At 47.7% G+C, this 17,500-nt stretch overlaps 1 protein-coding gene across 3 annotated transcripts in view; it reads right to left on the minus strand.

Moving 5' to 3' along the window:
* Positions 1 to 13,437: 13,437 nt before the first annotated feature.
* LOC123508247 (early growth response protein 1-B-like) overlaps positions 13,438 to 17,500 on the minus strand; it is a 72,798-nt gene continuing 68,735 nt past the window's right edge. For all 3 annotated transcript variants that reach the window (XM_045261807.1, XM_045261808.1, XM_045261806.1), the window contains one exon: positions 13,438 to 15,323. In XM_045261807.1, coding sequence (XP_045117742.1) covers positions 13,621 to 15,323 — 1,703 coding nt within the window. In that variant the 3' untranslated portion in view covers positions 13,438 to 13,620. The remainder of the gene's footprint in view (positions 15,324 to 17,500) is intronic.

Genomic DNA, 17,500 nt, shown 5'->3' on the forward strand with positions numbered 1-17,500 from the left:
AAAGCAATTTGAATGTTTTGAGTGTGAAGCGATGTGTGTGTGTGTGTGTGTGTGTGTGTGTATCTGCTGGTCACCCATTACGGAACGAGTTCAGCTCAGACCGATCGTCAGGTATGACTGAGACCACAACACACAACACACACCGGGAAAGCGAGGCCACAACACCTCGAGTTATATTCCGTACCTACTTGCTGCTAGGTGAACAGACCCTACACATTAAGAGGCTTGCCCATTTACCTCGCCGCGCCCGGGACTCGAACCCAGGCCTTTTCGTTTGTGAGCCGAGTGTGCTAACCACTACACTACGCGGTGTGTGTGTGTGTGTGTGTGTGTGTTTTCCTAACTTGGCTGTCTTATGTAAATGCGCGCACAGTCCCTTATCGCAGCCTAGATAAGCGCCCACGACACGCCACGCCACGCGCAAAAAGGGAAGAGGAGACGCTAGTACACGCGCACACACACACACACACAAATAAATATATACAATACGCGACGGGAAAAAAATGAGGGTATCGAAGTGAGAGGAATTAAAAAGACGGCAAGAAATGGCCTTTGTATGAACACATTAACATCACACACACACACACACACACACACACACTCACACACACACACTCACACGGAGCAACACTCACGTCATCTGCTTCACTGACGGTGACGAGGAAGACTTGGCTGACGACGAGCCAGAATACAAACTAGAAGGAAGAGGAAGAGGACGAGAAATGAGGACAGGAGAGGGAGAAAAGGAAAAATGCAAGATGAACAATAAGAACAAATCAAGGAGGAGGAAAAAAATGAAAGAGAAGGAGGAAAATATGAAGAGAGGAGTGGAGGAGGAGTAGAGGGGGGAACGGGGAGGGTAACAGCTGAATTAAACACCGTCAGCTGATCTCAACTCGTGTCTGAGTCCTCCATCTGTATCCTTATTTATTTTTAGCTTTACTCGGCGTCCTACAGGAGTGTGGCACCCTTGGACCACTTCACAATATCCACTAGGCACTAACGCACTTCTGGCTGTTCTTTCAAGCATTCCTGGCACTTATAAACGCTAATAAAATGAGGAAAACTAGTACGTCTCGTTATGCATAGCCACCATAACCACCACCTCTCCTGCTCACTTGTAAACAGAGGAAACCGCTCCGTTCTGATTGGCCAGTTGGTTACTCGGCAGTCTGACCAGCGTCTCTGATTGGCTCCCGCTATGTAAACACTAGACTTTTCCTTCAATATACATGACTTAATGAGATCTGGCGGAAAATTTTGCAATGAGATTCATTATGAGATTATATATACAACACAGCATTTACTTACACACACACACACACACACACACACACACACACACACACACACGAACTAATGGATGATCTCTGCACATTACGAGGCCCTAGAAATATTTTAATAGCGCGTCATAACATTGGAGTCTGGTGAGGAAAACACTTGAAATGCCTTTATTTTTTTTGCAGTCTCTCCCTCTCTCTCTCTCTCTCTCTCTCTCTCTCTCGTCATCCCCCACATTATCTCCCTCTACACAGTTGTCTCTAATAATCATCTCCGCCCTTCTTCATTCCACAAGTTATGATGTCTCACTCCCCGGGTCGTCTCGCCATGACATTTTAAACCATTATTGCCTTAACTTCATCTGACATTACTATTAAAACTGCGAAGTGTTAACCGGCATTTGAATCCATCAGGGTGTTTGGGTGAACTTGGCAACATTGCTTCTGTCTCCCCGCCGCTTATTTAAGGTTCTTTTGTCGTTTTGTTTTGTTTTGTTTTTTGTGTGTGGTGTTGTTGTTGGTGTTGGGAGAGAGAGAGAGAGAGAGAGAGAGAGAGTGTGTGTGTGTGTGTGTGTGTGTGTGTGTGTGTGTTATTCGTTTTCCTTACATGATTCACGTTTTCTGATCACTTGCAGGTTCTCTCTCTCTCTCTCTCTCTCTCTCTCTCTCTCTCTCTCTCTCTCTCTGTAAATATCATCTAATTTATTTATATATTTCAACTTCCTCTTCTTCCTCCTCTACATCATCTTGGATTCTTCTTCCTCCTCCTCCTCCTCCTCCTCCTCCTCCTCCTCCTTCTCCTCCTACTCCCTCCTCCTCCTCCTCCTCCTCCTCCTATTCCTTCTCCTGCTCCACATTTTTCCATCTTTCTCATAATTCTGTTTTGCCCTTTGTTGTTATGAAGGTTAAGTATTAAGCATTTCCGTTGTTCCTTCCTTTCTCTCCTCTTCTCTTCCTCTTTATCTTCCTCTCTCTCTCTCTCTTCCCTCTTCTCCTTCCCTTCTATTCTCGTCCTTCTCTCCATTATATAAAAAAATGAGGATGTATGTAAAGCTAAATATTTAAGTAAAAAAAGATTGTGAGAGAAAATGAGTAAGACTAAATGAAATATGATGAAAGTAAAGCATCATCATCATTACCATCATCATCATCATCATCACCACCCTCACCATCATCACCATTATCACCACCATCATCATCAACCATCAACCATCATCATCATCATCATCATCATCACCCTCACCATCATCATCATCATCATCACCATCATCACCATCATCCATCATCATCATCATCATCATCATCACCATCATCACCATCATCATCATCATCATCATCAACATCCTCATCATCACCACCATCATCATCATCCTCATCATCATCACCACCATCATCATCATCACCACCATCATCACCACCATCATCACCACCATCATCATCATCATCATCATCATCATCATCACCATCATCATCACCACCATCATCACCACCATCATCACCATCACCACCATCACCACCATCATCATCACCAGGCACAACTTTCTCCTGAGTGAGCCAGGCACGAGTGATCAATCAGCGGTGTGACCTGCGGGACCTTGATACTCTCACACACCCCCTGCAGGTCAGCAAGCCAGGTCAACGCACACTTGGTGACGTCACGAGGTCCTGGGCAGCCATGTAAGGCGCAGCGATATTGCACACACACACACACACACACACACACACACACACACACACACAGTTGAGTTGTCCTTAATCCTAACATCTGCATCGTCATCTGGAACGTAGCAAAGTAAACAAACCAAACAAAAGCTGGGAGTAGTGGGATATTTAAGTAATCATAAGGAGAACAGGGCGTCAGGAGGCGTGTAGGAACCGCGGAGTGGGGCGGCGCGGGACGGAGGGAGGTCGCTGGGCACACATTCGGACGCTGCCAGAAGGACGCACCACCAGGCAGCAGAGTAACAGGTGGAAGAAAATTGCTTGTTATCACAGGCACACGGGATTGCCTCTCTCTTGTGACCCTCTGATCGCGGCCCCCCAGCAGGAAAACAACCCCCAGCACCCACAGACCAGGGCCAACAACCTCCTGCCGGGAAATAAAGGTGCAAAGTTGTCACTGTGAATCGGCGTGGCGCGCGCTGTGTCACCGCTACCGTCGTTGCCAGAATGCTTCACTCCTCGTCTTCCTCTCGCTCCTCCTCCCTTCCCGTCCTCATCCCTTGTTCTTCCCGCTCTTCCTCCTTCCTTTCCTTCCACCTAAAGCCATCCTACAAACTCTGGGGCACGGAGAAATGTCGAAGAATGAGATAAATTTGCCTGCAGGGTGAGTATCTCTCTCTACTGGCGACTGCTGTGTTGCTGGCGAGGCGCGAGATGGCAGATGTGGGTTAGCGGGCGCCACAAGCCTTTTATAGGAGTCTCAGGGCATTCAAAAGGGTACTGTGCCCTGGGCTGCGTCTTGGGGTGTCGCTTAGGGGCGTGGCGTGTCCCTGCACCCGCCTACGTGAAACTGAAGGGCAGGGGTTGATCAGTGGTGGTAGAAGAGAAGATAGAATGGGGAAAGTAGGTAGATGTAAGAAAATATGGAAGGATAGGGAAGGAGGACTGACAGGGAGGGATAACGACAGGAGCGAAAGATGTCAAGGAGAGGGAGAAGGAAAGCGGAAGAGAAAAACAAGAAGAAATAAGTGGAAGGGAGTTAGGGAGAAATAAGAAGGAGGAAAGATTGAATTGGAAGGTAAGGGCGCGTGGGAGGAACGGAAGACAACAAGGAGAGGAAGGAGGAAGGGGGGAAAGAATGAAAAGTTATGCCATTTTACTGCAATATCCTTCTTCCTATACCTTTAAATGAAGAACTACAGGATCTTCTTCCTCTTTACTTCCTCTCTTATTCTTTTGAGCGTGACTCCGTTGCTATGAGGAAACCAAGAGAGGATGTGTGTTACGAGGCTGTGCGCGTGTTACTGTGACGCGTGTTGCCTTCGTGTTACGCTGTGTATGTGTGTGTGTGTGTGTGTGTGTGTGTGTGTGTGTGTGTGTGTGTGTTGCGTTTCTTTGTGTTATCTGGTGTTCTGTGTGTTTGTGGTGTTGAAAATTAATGTTGCGAATGTTTCTAGTAAGCATTCTCTCTGCCACACACACACACACACACACACACACACACACACACACACACACACACACACACACACAAACAGGAGCCAAACAAGGTCATAATGAACAAAAATGTGGACTTATTCACTTATCTACATGTGAGTTTGGTCTCTTTTAATTTGAGTTGTTTTTTCAGCCAAATCTGCCAAACTGGACAGCAGACAGCGCAGCCTCATTGACCACATGTACTGAATAATGTCCCTCCTCCTCCTCCTCCTCCTCCTCCTCCTCCTCCTCCTTCTCCTCCTCCTCCTCCTCTAATTGTCCTCTGCTTTTATTCCTCCTTTTATCTCCTTCATTTATTTTGCCTTATTTCTTCTTTTTTTCATCCTCATTATCTTCTTCTTCTTCTTCTTCTTCTTAATCTTGCTCCTCCTCTGTTCCTTATGCCATTCATCATTCTATGTTCTTCTCTTCCTCTTTCTTCCCCTCTTCCTCCTTAGTTTTATCACCTATTATTCCTATCCTTCCTCCTCATGCTGTTTACCTCCTCCCTCTGCCTCTGTCTACTACCTCCTCCTCCTCCTCCTCCTCCTCCTCCTACCTCTCGGCCCATACCCATTTACCTTCAACCTTCCTCTTTTATCTTGCCTCCCATTCTTCCCCCTCCTCCTTCTCCTCCTCCTCCTCCTCCTCCTCTTCTTCCTCCTCCTCCTCCTTCTTCTTCTCCACCTCCTCCTGGTCTTGACTGTGCAGGCCAGTCATTATGATGGAAAAGAACGGAAAAACAAATAAACATAAGGAATTGATGATAATGATGATGATAATGAGGAGGACGATGACGAAGGGGAATAATGAAAAAAAAAGAAAATAGAAAAAGGAAAACTTGTGTGTCCGTGTGTGTAAGTGTCCGTCCGTGTACGTATTCAGCTGACAGGCGTGTACGTACGTCCTTTCGTGTGGACATCAAGGCTAGCCGGCGAGCCTTTCATGTGCGTGCAAAGTTTACTCAACCGTACCAATGTAAACAAAACGGGAAAGGAGAGAAGGAGTGAGAGGAGAGAGAGAGAGAAAGAGAGAGAAAGAGACAGAGACCAACCAACAGCAAGACAGAAAAAAATAGAGAGATAAAAAGAGAGAGAGAGAGAGAGAGAAAGAAACACCTTCCAAGGACATAGCACTTCCTTTTCAGCCATGCAAACGTCCCTCCTGAAGACACACCGTTCCTTAAGTCCATTTGGAAGACACGAGGGTCACCGCGGATGGTTTCTGATTCCTTATGAGCAAAACCCGCCAACTCCTTACGCGGTGAAACCTGTCAGGACGTGTCTGGACCGTCTGCGAGTGTGTGTGTGTGTGTGTGTGTGTGTGTGTGTGTGTGTGTGTGTGGTTTAGGATAGACATAGCAGAAGTGAGAGAACAATGGAGGTTTTAAAAGGCTTGAATGAAATGAGAATAAGAAGATAAGAATATAAATTAGACTAAAAAGGAAGAATTTATAGAAGTGGGAGGAAAAGGAAGAGGAGGAGGAGGAAGTTTAGTACATAGAAAAATAAAAAGCAAGTAAAAGAATGAAAACAGTAAGTAAAAAAGTAAATAAAGAAAATCAGAAGAGAAGGAACGAAAGAAGGACGAGGAGGAGGCGAAGGAGGAAGGTAAGAGCACTGAAATAAATGAAAGGTGAAGGTGAAGGAAGAAGACGAAAAAAGAAGAAGCAGAAATACGTGGAGAAAATGGAAAAGATGAGGAGAGAAGGAGGAAGATAAGGAGAATAAATATGTTGAAATGAATGACAAGAACAAGAAAAAGAAGAGTAAGAAAGATGAAAAATAAAGAATCAAAAGGAACGAAAAGGGAAAAATTATGATAAATAACAACGAAAACAACAATGATAACAACTAGATGAAGGAGAACAATAAGCACAGACAAAAATAGACATAAGAAAGAAAATGGGATGAAACTGATGATACGAGCAAAAGAAGAAGAAGAAGAAGAAAACGAACAAGAACAAGAAGAAGAAGAAACAAGAATAATGACGACAAAATAACGACGAACAACAACAAAGAAGATGAAGGACGAGGAAACAGAAATAAAAGAGAAAATAACAATAAGAAAAGCAACAAAGCTAAAAATAACAAGAAAGAAGAAGAAACAAGAAATAGTAGAGCACAATAACTAGACAAAAAATAAAAACTGCACAGGAAAAACGAAAACAAAAAAAAAAAAATAAAAAACAACACGAAATAAAAAAAAAAACATGAACAAGAACAGAGAGAGAGAGAGAGAGAGAGAGAGAGAGAGAGAGAGAATCAGACAACCATAAACAACTGAACGTTCCTTAATTTCTCCGTTGCACCACCAGAGGCCAGATCAGCCATTCACTAGTGCTTCTAACGCCCTCTAGTGACGGATGCAACTCCTGAACACATCGGCATTGCAACTCGAAACTAAGGCGGTGTTCCTGTAACTTCTCCCATTCAATCTCCCGCCAAAACTCTACCGGGTGACGTGATATACTGTGCCACGTATTGAGAACCGCTCTTCTCTCTCACCACGACTATTTTCCAAGGCCACACAAATGACTAGCCCGGTTTTCAAGAGTGTTTTTCCGGTTAATAATATAGATATCTTGTCAATCTGTGTCTAGAAGCGTAAAAACACCTTGAAAAACTCGTGTGAATTTAGATAAAGCCTTTTCAAATAGTGAAGGTAAAGCGCAGAAGTGTTTGGGTATAAGAGTCATAATATTCCTCTCAACTCCTGACGGATACGACTTCTGCTGCCTGCGAAGTTATAGATATCGTGTTTTTTTTTTTTTTTCTTCTTTCGTTTAGTCTTCGTTTGAGTAAGAATTGAAAGAACTGCTTGTGTGTTTTTTTCTTTTTTTCTTTTCCTTCTTCTCGTTTTCTTTTTCCTTTCTTTGTTTTCTTTTCTTTTTCTCGTTTTTTTTTTTTTGTTTTTTTTCTCGTTTTCTTTTCCTTTCCTCGATTAAGTAAGAACTGAAAGAACTGCTTGTGTTTTTATCTTTGTTTTTTTTTTCCTTTTTCTTCCTTTGCGTTTGTGAATTGAAAGATCTGTTTGTTTATTTACCTGGTTTTGTTGACGTGTTTATCTTTTCCATGTGTCTATTTAATTGTTGAGAATTGAACGGTCTGAGTGTAGGTTGGGCTTCCTCACTCGGGGCAACGGTTTCCTAGCGGGTGGGGTTTGAGATAGGAGATACCACAAAAAAATTTATCTATCTATCTATCCACCTATCTATTTATCTATCTGTGTGTATCTGTCTATTCATCCACCTTTTCGAGAGAGAGAGAGATAAAAAAAAAGATAGACAAGCATTAGAGAAAGGAATGAGAGAGGTGGAAGAAGGAAGAGGAGAGAAACGTAAGGAGAGGAAGGAAGGAGGAGGAGTAGGAGGAGAAAAGAAGAGGAGGAATGAAAAGAAGGGAGGAATGGAGAAAAGAGGGCAGGTAGAGGAGAGGAGGGTGGAAGAGAAGAGAAAAGTACCTTCTTTAGCCCATAAATTCCCGTGGAAACCCAACATGGTATAAATAAATAAAAAGAATGAGCTAATTGTTTGTTTTACCTGTTGCTGTTTACCTGTTTATTCTTCACATGTTAGGGAGAGTGTCTGTCCATCTAGTTAAGAATAGTTGTAAGATCCAAGTGCTTGTTTGTTTTGTTTATGCTTTCATTGTCTGCGTGGGCGTCTAAGGATGCAGGAAAAATGTGGAGATTGCAACTTGTAACATATCCCCGTCCACACAAACCAGATCCCAATAAAAAAAAAAATAATAATAATAATAATAATAATAATAATAATAATAATAATAATAATAATAATAATAGTAATAGAAAACAAGTCGCTCAGTTCAGTTCCGAAGGTGTTTTTGTTAACTAAATAAATAAATAAGATTAGATTAGTTTAAGCTAGGTTAGATTAAGTTAGGTTACATTAGACTGGATGGATTAACCCCTTCAGGACCATGACGCGTTTTTTACATTCATTCTGCTTACTATTTGGTGATTTTATACAGCTTCAGAAACTTATGGGGGGAATTAAGATATTGAAGACAGTGGCCATTAATCTTCTGACCTCCATACACCGTTCCTAATGTCAATAGAATGGTCTAATCGCACACAAATCTCATGGTGAAAATGTGTCTCAGTATTGAATAGGTTAAGTAAGGTTGAATCTGGTTAGGTAAGGTTAGGTTAGGCTAGATTATATAGGGTTTGGCTAGGTTAGGCTCCGTTAGGTTAAGTTAGATTAGGTTATGTTAAGTCTGGTTAAGTTGAGTTAGGTCACGTTAAATCAATCTGAATCAGGTTAACATTGAACATAAATGGATACTTAACATGTACTTCACCAAAGCGTCCTCCGCACAGCTCGCTCCAAATTCACCAGGCAAGGCGTCCAGTCCACACAGCAGCACACACAAGCACCACAAAGCAGTCTCCTCTCCTCCTCCTCCTCCTCCTCCTCTTACATCCACTCGCCGCAAGCCAACCAGTTCGCAGTGGCTATAACAATATGGTAAAACGCAGTGGGGAGTTTAACAGTGCTTTGCTCCACGCTCTATATAAGGCTGAAGAATGCATGAACCGCCTCCAGCCAATCCGAGACGAGACAAGACGAGTCACCAGGACCGAAGCATCACATTAGCCTAACGTTTTCTTTGACTTCCTCTGTGTTGGTCGGGGGGATGCATGAGAGGGGGTGTTTGTGTATCTTATTTTACTTTCTATTTTTTACTTTTCTTTTTCAGGGTGTCTCGCGTTGTTTTCATACCGTAGATGTGTTGATGGGAGGGTAAATGCGTAGATGTAAGGGATATTTATGCAGCAAAGGACTTTATATTCTTCTCAGATTCATGCAACCGGAGGAGGAGGAGGAGGAGGAGGAGGAGGAGGAGGAGGAGGAGGGAGGAGAGGAGGAGGAGGAGGAGTGGGAGGAGGAGGAGAAAAAAAAGATAACGAGACACAGGAGACCATAAGAGGACTAGACGATGAGAGAGAAACAAGAAAGGAAGATGGAGGAATGGTGAAAGAGAATAAGGAGGAGGAGGAGCAGGAAAGTGATTGCTTATACCACCTCTTCTCCTCCTTCCTCATCTTCTCCGCAGTGTTCTCTCTTCTTCTTCTTCTTCTTCCTGTTCCTTCTTCTCCTTCTCCTCCTCCACCTCCTCCTCCTTGGCAAAGTTTGGTAACTGATACATTAGAGAGAGAGAGAGAGAGAGAGAGAGAGAGAGAAAAGAAAGAAACAGGCATACAGACAAACAGAAAACGAGATACAATTAGAGAAAAAGAAAGAAAAAAAGTAAAAAAAAAAAAAAAAAAACTCAAATATAGATTACTAAAAAATGAAAAACCAAAAAGGAGAAACAAAAAGGAAAAAAAAAATAATGATAAATGAATGCAAGAGTCGTCGTTCCTTTAGGCAGAGTTAGTGGCATTTTTGGTCCTTGGTTCCTTAAGCTTATGAGAAGTAACTGAATGTCTCCCTTTAAAGAACGACTCGGTGGAATAAAAGACAGATTTCTCTCTCTCTTAAAGGAACAGATTGCACAGAGGAGGACCGAGATGGATGAAGGAGCAGGAGGAGGAGGAGGAGGAGGAGGAGGAGGAGGAGGAGGAGGAGGAATGGGAGGTTAGAGAGATGAGAGGGAGGGATGACAATGGAGAGAGAGAAAGGTGGAGGAAAAGAGAGAGAAATAAAAAGGAACAGGGAAGAGGAGTTTGGGCATAGAAGTGAGTGAGTGAGAGAGTGAGTGAGAGTGAATTTTGATTATTTGGATCACTTGCTTCCATTGCATTGAAAGATTTTGCTCTACTTGTTTCTCTCTCTCTCTCTCTCTCTCTCTCTCTGTTTAGAAAGTATATGGATGCAATAACTATGTATAAACTATTACTACTACTATTACTACTAGTGTTATTCTCACCTTATCAACATTACTATCATCATCAATAACCTTCCCTATCTTCTCCATCCCTCCCTCCCCCCTACCAACCACCCACACATCAACAAGGACACACCCAGGCCAGGAGATGAAGAAAAACCATGGAATCTTTCAGCATAAAATTATATTAGTATTTTACACGAATATTATACACACTTTTATAACATTTAAAGTTTTTTTGGTAAATAAATAACATTCTCTTAATTAACAATATCTCACGATGCACTTTTTAAATTTTTTTTTCTTATTATAGTATTTTAGACTTCTGACAACCTTTTCCTTTTTTTTAATAATGGTTTTCTTTTATATAATATGTATAGATAATGTACACAGTCACGGCCCAGTCCCTCACGCTACAGCCGCGGGGTGGAGAAACAATTGAAAAACACTAAAAAAAGAAAAGAAAAAAAAACGAAAACCTAACCCAAAAATACAAAAACACCAGGAATTTCATTTTAAAACATATAAATCTTAACATAATGTACATTTTTACTCTTTGATGAAGCGAAGAAAATTAGTTTAGCGGTTTTTTTACTTTTTTTTCCTTTTTTTTCATCGTTTTCTTTGAGTTCTCCTTGGTTCCCGCTGCCGTGAAGGTGCGGGTGTGTGTGGCCGGCAAGGGAAGAGAGGGCTTTGTTGACGTCACGCGTTCAGGGCTACAGGACAGAACACAAGAACACAAGAACACAAGAACACACACTGGCAATGGTTACGGAGTCTAATGAAATAAAAAAAAAACAAGAATACAAAAAAAAAAAAAAATCAGTTGTCTCTCTCTCAAAAATGCTCCATCCTATTTTACATATCACGTTTAAATGAAAAAGAAAAAGGAAAAAGTAAATTGCTCACACACACACACACCAAATGATCACTCGAATAGAAAAAAGGACACTTACTTCACTCTCGTTTGCTTTCTCACTCACAGACGGAAAATTACAATGACACCAGTATTTATTTATTTTTTTTTTTTTTTTTTGGATTTTTCGTGTGTGTTTTTTTAGTAGTTTTTTTTCATATATATCTTTCTTTTTATACACGGGTGAACATTGAAACATAGACAGTCCAATGAAACACTAGTAAACTGCAGGCCTTGTGTGTGTGCGCGTGTGTGTGTGTGTGTGTGTGTGTGTGTGTGTGTGTGTGTGTGTGAGGTGGTGATGGTGGGTGGTGATGATGATGGTGAGTGGTGGTGGTGATGGTGGTGGTGAAGGTTTGTGGGTGGGTGGGTGGGTGGGTGGGTGGATCGGTGGATGGGTGGTGGTGGTGGTGGTGGTGGTGGTGGTGATGGTGATGATGGTAATGGTGTGTGATTTTCAGCTGCGACCAATGACAAGATCAATGCGTGAAAGATGTGGTAATGATTAATATATATATCTTTTTTTCTCTATTTATATATTCAATTAGATGATTAGATATATATACTTTTATAATATATATATTTATATATATTTGTATATCTATATGTATTGTATTTGTGCTTGATGTCGAGGAACGGAGAGGAAACACAGACCTCGAGGTTCACAATTAAAAAATCTGATTAATAGGCATTTAAACGTTTAAAGTTGAATATACACTGGAAAACGTTCCCTGCAGAAAGACAACAACAACAAGAACAACAACAACAACAACAACAAAGATGACCGATTGCCAGATGCCACAACACGGGGTCCACACGGCTTCCCTGGACAAGTAGTTACTCTCTCGGACAGCCTCGCGTCACACCCACGGAAATTTGTACACAGAATCAAGAACTCACAGGCATATAGAGTCATAAGGCGATTTTGTACCGTTAAGTCCAAAGATTGGCAACGAGCCCCCGCGGCGGTCCCCGGCGCCCCCGGCCCGGGGAGGCTGCCACCAGGGACTTTGATTACGAGGAAATGCTTAAATGAGATCTTTGGCGAGTATTGGGAATATAGCGGCCTGAGGGGAGGGGCGGGGCGGGGCGGGGCGGGGCAGGCCGGGGCGCCTGCAGGCAGGCTCGTCACCATCTTTGCGCCACCCTGGACCGTCGACACGACGGGCGTGAGGACCTCCCTCTGGGGGCCGCCATTGGGGCCTCTCCCTGGGACTCACCTCTCCGTGGGCCGCGCCCCTGGGGGCCATGAAGGGGACGCCAGCCAGAGGGCGCCGCCATGGCACTGGTGGCCGCAGCGGCCCAGGCCATGGAGACAGCCACTCGGGGGTCACCACTCACGCAGCCACCGCGGGGGGTCACCACCTGAGGGAGCGTCGCCCTGGGGAGCCTCCGTCCAAAGGAACCACTGCCTTGGGCGCTGCCACCACCGGGGACTCCACAGTGACCCTGAAGGCCCTGGGGAAGGCATCCACCGGGAGGAGGCAGCGGCCAGGGGGCGGCCCAGGACCAGACAAGAGGCGGCCCAGGGGAGTTGGGAGAGAGAGAGAGAGAGAGGAGAGAGAGAGAGAAGAGGACAGAGAGAGAGAGAGAGAGAGAGAGAGAGAGAGAGAGAGAGAGAGAGAGAGAGAGAGAGAGAGAGAGAGAGAGAGAGAGAGAGAGAGAGAGAGAGAGAGAGAGGAGGCAGTAGCCAGCTCAAGGACTCAGTAGTGCAGTAATTCTCAAGCTTCCGTACGTTACTCTCACGTAGAAAAATATAAATTAAAGTTGACAGCTAAAGACACAGTGAAGACGAGGAACACAAATCACATCCTAACATCACACGGCATCCGAATATTAGAAAATAACGTGTGAGGCGCACAGCCGGGTCAGTGACGTCACGTGCAACTTGACCAATGACCTCACAGCCACATCACGGGCGTCGCGGGCCGTAGCCAATCCCTCGAGTGCCCGCCAGCGATGTCACCGACCCCTGGCGGGCGACCTGGCGACTGTGGATGCTGCCTGTGCTGCTGCCGAGCCCATGACGTCATCGCCTGGCCCGGGGCTGGGGGACTCGTGGGGCACGGGTCCCTCTGTTCTGGATAGGGGATGGCACTGACACTTGACACGGGTGAGGATATGGCACGGCAAGAGTGGCACAGGGGGTCATGGGGCACCGGGGTCAAGGTTGGGTCACTGGGTCAGGGGAGGGGGGCGGGGGAGCCCACACCCACGCTCACCCACACTTCAATATACAAATATAGTGGGTGGATGGGGCGGGGGTCGCGGGCGGCCGGCGGGTTACTGGTTAATAAAGAAGTTACAGGGGGCGCGGGGGGAGGCCGCCCACGCCCACCATGCCGCCGCCACGACCCGCCCATAAAGCTTAGTTAAAGCTTGTAAAAAATGTCTTATGGAGAGGTGAGAATGTGTGGTGGTGCGCCGCTCACACCGTGGTCACCACAGCGCCGCTCGCCCCCACCACGTGCTGCTGTTGCTGCTGCTGCTGCTGCTGCTGTTGCTGCTGCTGCTGTGTTGACTGTTGCGGCTGTGGTTGCTGCTGCTGTAGGTGCTGGGGCGGGTGCTGTGGGGGTGGGGCGGCGCTGCTGCTGCTCGGGGGCGGGGGCGCCGCGCCGGGTGAACTGCCGCTCACCTTTTTCAACTTCTGCTTGAGGTGGACCTTGGCGTGCCGCTTCTTCTCGTCGGAACGCGCGAATTTGCGGGAGCAGATGTCGCAGCAGAAGGGCTTCTCACCCGTGTGCGTGCGTATGTGTGTGGTGAGGTGGTCGGAGCGCGAGAAGGACCGCATGCATATCCGACACTGGAAAGGCTTCTGTCCCGTGTGGATTCGGATGTGTCGCGTCAATTCGTCGGAGCGGGAGAACCGACGGTCACAGTTCTCGACAGGGCAGGCGTAAGGGCGCTCGTGCACGGGCGTCTTGCTGGGGCGGTTGGGGTACTTCCGCGGCTTGACGGGGATCAGCTTGAGGGGCACCTGCGTGGACTGGTACACCTGCGTCAGGATCTCGTGGCCCTTGCTGGTGGACTGATTGTACTCTGCCAGGTTGGCGGAATCGTGGTACACGGGCTCCTGCTTGGGCACCACCACGCCCGAAGGCCCCGCCACGGGCTCCGCCACGCCGCCCACGCTGAACACCTGTGTGAACTGAGACGGGTACTGGAACTTGCTGCCCACCATACTCCGCCCGAAGTCCACCTGAGATGTTCCCGCCTGGGGCACGCCCGCCAACTGCTGCTGCTGCTGCTGCTGCTGCTGCTGTACTTGTTGTGCTTGTTGTTGTGCTTGTTGCTGTACCTGTTGTGCTTGCTGCGCTTGTTGCGCCTGCTGCTGCTGCTGTTGCTGCTGTTGAGGCTGAGGCGGCTGTGGGGGAGGCGGCTGCTGCGGCGCGCCGGGCAGGGGCAGCTGTGGGGGCTGCTGCAGCTGCCCTGCGACCACCGAGGATGTGGTGACGACAGCCGTGGAGGAGCAGGGAGGGTAGGTGTGGCCCTGTTTGAGCGTCCCCGCCGGCTGCGTGTCGAAGGGCGGCAGCAGATCCGCGGTGGAGATGTTGATGGCCGGCAGCCTGTCATCGTATCCGGAGAAGGACTGCGCCAGAGTGACTGGGGAGTCTGGCAGCACTTGCTGGCTGCTGCTGACTGGCTGCGGCAGGAACCCCAGGAAGGGCGTGAACACCGTCTTCTCGTGCTGGGGGTTGGGGAACAGCCAGGTATTGATGGTGGTGGGCGAGGGCGTGGTGACCTGTGGCCCTCCCAGAGCCGAAGTCTGAGGCCCCGTGGTGAAAGAGCCACGGTACACCTGCACCTTCTGCGCCTCGCCCGCCTGCGCCACGCTGCTCGTGGCCGAGGCGGGCGTGGTGCCCGCAGCTGCTTGGTGGGGGAACATGGCGGCGTCGCCTGCTGCACTCTCCCCCGGGGACCGGCAAGGGCTACCCAGTCCCACGGGAGAAGGTATTCTGGGGCTGGCGACAACCTCCTGTATTTCTTGCTTCACGGCCTCCTGCTGCACGGGGGTGGAGGCGGGAGTTGGGTGCAGGTGATGGTGGGTGACTTGCGGCGGGAGATCCGCAGGCGAGGACGGGTCCGCCACGCTCGCTGGGCTGGGCTGCTCCTCCACGCTCCCCACCGACGCTGCAACACAAGAAACACAACATGAGACACAAGCGACACAGCGAGGCGGCACACATGTAATCACAGCCACACGCTGATGGGTTGGGGGGGACACCCCACAGCTGGGGCACCTTGCGGCCACACGTGGCTTTTTGACACCCTCCCCAAAACAGCCGAGCGGGGCAGCGGTTGGGCGGCGCAGGGGTAGGAGAGGAGCAGAAGGCACCGCAACACCGCCCATGAATGAGGTGAATTCTTGTCTCATCTGTCTGCATTTTTGCACTTCTGTTCCTCTCCTCCCTGAATGACCTCTCGCCGCGTGCCTCGCCGGACTGTTTGTGGGGGGGTGATGGTAGAGGGGTAGGGGGCGTGGCGGTGACGTGGCTGCTTGCCCCTCATCCCATCACAACAAACCAACACAACCCTGGCTCTGTTTACAATCTGCCTGCCCGCCAGCGTGCCTCGCGCTGATCAGGTGGCGCGGGTGCCGGCAGCCTGATCGTGGTGTGTGGTGGAAACGTGTGATTATCCTGTTGCTCCAAACCATATTTTATTACCGCTTTCAATTGGATTAACCAGTCCACGTGTTGGCAAGCTCCCTCTCCCTCTCACCAGACGCCTCACCCTTCCACCCCCATCCCCTATCCTCCACCACCTCTATTCTCCCCCCACCCCTCCTCCCCTTCACCCCATGCACCTCTTCCACGCCGCTGCCTCGCCCTCTCCACTACCCTTCCCTTCACAACCTCCATGTCCCTTCCCGGCCCGTATCGTCGAGGGCGCAGCACCACAACACGCTCCGCACGACAGGAGCACATAAGGGCGAGGCTGCCGTGGCTTGGGGTGAGCGCTGGCGGACGGGAGTGAACGCTACACAACGGGCGACTGTCATGCTTATCCCTCTCATTTTTCGACATCATCAAGTTTTACACTCGGCGTCAAACGTCTCCAGTTTTATCCACCGCCGTGCCCGGGTGTGGCTGGGGTGCCCGGGGGGTGACGCAGGGGTGCATAGGGGGCTTTTACAATGAATGGAACTTCTACTGGGGGGCCGTTAGAGGGGTAGCAAGAGGGCTGGGGAATGACTGGAGATTACTGTGGGGGACTGAAGAAAAACAAGAACAACTGGGGTAGTTATGGGGTGAACTAGGGTGAACTAGGGACTGATAAAGGGGTGAAAGAAGGATGAAAGAGGAACTGCCGTTTACTAGGACTGACAAAGTGGTAAAAGAGGGGCTAAGGGGTGTAACTGAAGACTACTGGGACTGACGAAGGAGTGATAATGGGGACTGAGGGATGAACTTGGGGTCTGAAGGGGTGAAAGAAGGGGTGAAGAATAAATGCACTTCATTGGATAGATTTGAGAGTGCCTGGGGTCTTCTTGGGGTGAAGGGGCTATACTGGGGTGGGCTGAAGGGGTGAAAAAGACAAAAATGCAACCTCTGGGGTACCTCAAGGGGTGCAGGGGTGTCTGGGGTGACTCGGGAGGAGTGACTGGGTGAGTGAGTGACTTTTCCTGTACTGGTGAAAGGTAAGCAGTGTGTGTGTGTGTGTGTGTGTGTGTGTGTGTGTGTGTGTGTGTGTGTGTGTGTGTGTGTGTGTGTGTGTGTGTGTGTGTGTGTGTGTGTGTGTGTATATTTTTACGTCTGATTAGTCTGGCACACATACGACCGGTCATCTCTCTCTCTCTCTCTCTCTCTCTCTCTCTCTCTCTCTCTCTCTGAAACGAAGGGCATAAATTCTCCTTTCTTTTTTTTTTCTTTTGTTTTCATGCAGACATTGCCCACACGAGGGAACAAAATTTATTGCATGATTATGTTTTTGTGCACGAAGTGAGACTGACAGAATAAGATGTGGCGAGGGGCAGGTAGGGAGGAGGAGGAGGAGGAGGAGGAGGAGGAGGAGGAGGAGGAGGAGGAGGAGGAGGAGGAGGAAGGTGGGTCTATGTAGTGGTGGTGGTGGATGTTACTGGGATATGAAACAAGCACATACAAAATAACAACCCACCTCTCTCTCTCTCTCTCTCTCTCTCTCTCTCTTAGCAGACAGATCTACATGTGTCCCTGAAGCTTGTTGACTCTCACAGCCCCGCCTCTCTCTCTCTCTCTCTCTCTCTCTCTCTCTCTCTCTCTCTCTCTCTCTCTCTCCCTCATTCCGCCACGCCCCTTCTTCCTTCATGCCGCGGAATGTCGAATTTG

The sequence above is a fragment of the Portunus trituberculatus genome, chromosome 24, assembly GCF_017591435.1.
Source record: "Portunus trituberculatus isolate SZX2019 chromosome 24, ASM1759143v1, whole genome shotgun sequence".
Classification (NCBI taxonomy): Eukaryota; Metazoa; Arthropoda; class Malacostraca; order Decapoda; family Portunidae; genus Portunus; species Portunus trituberculatus.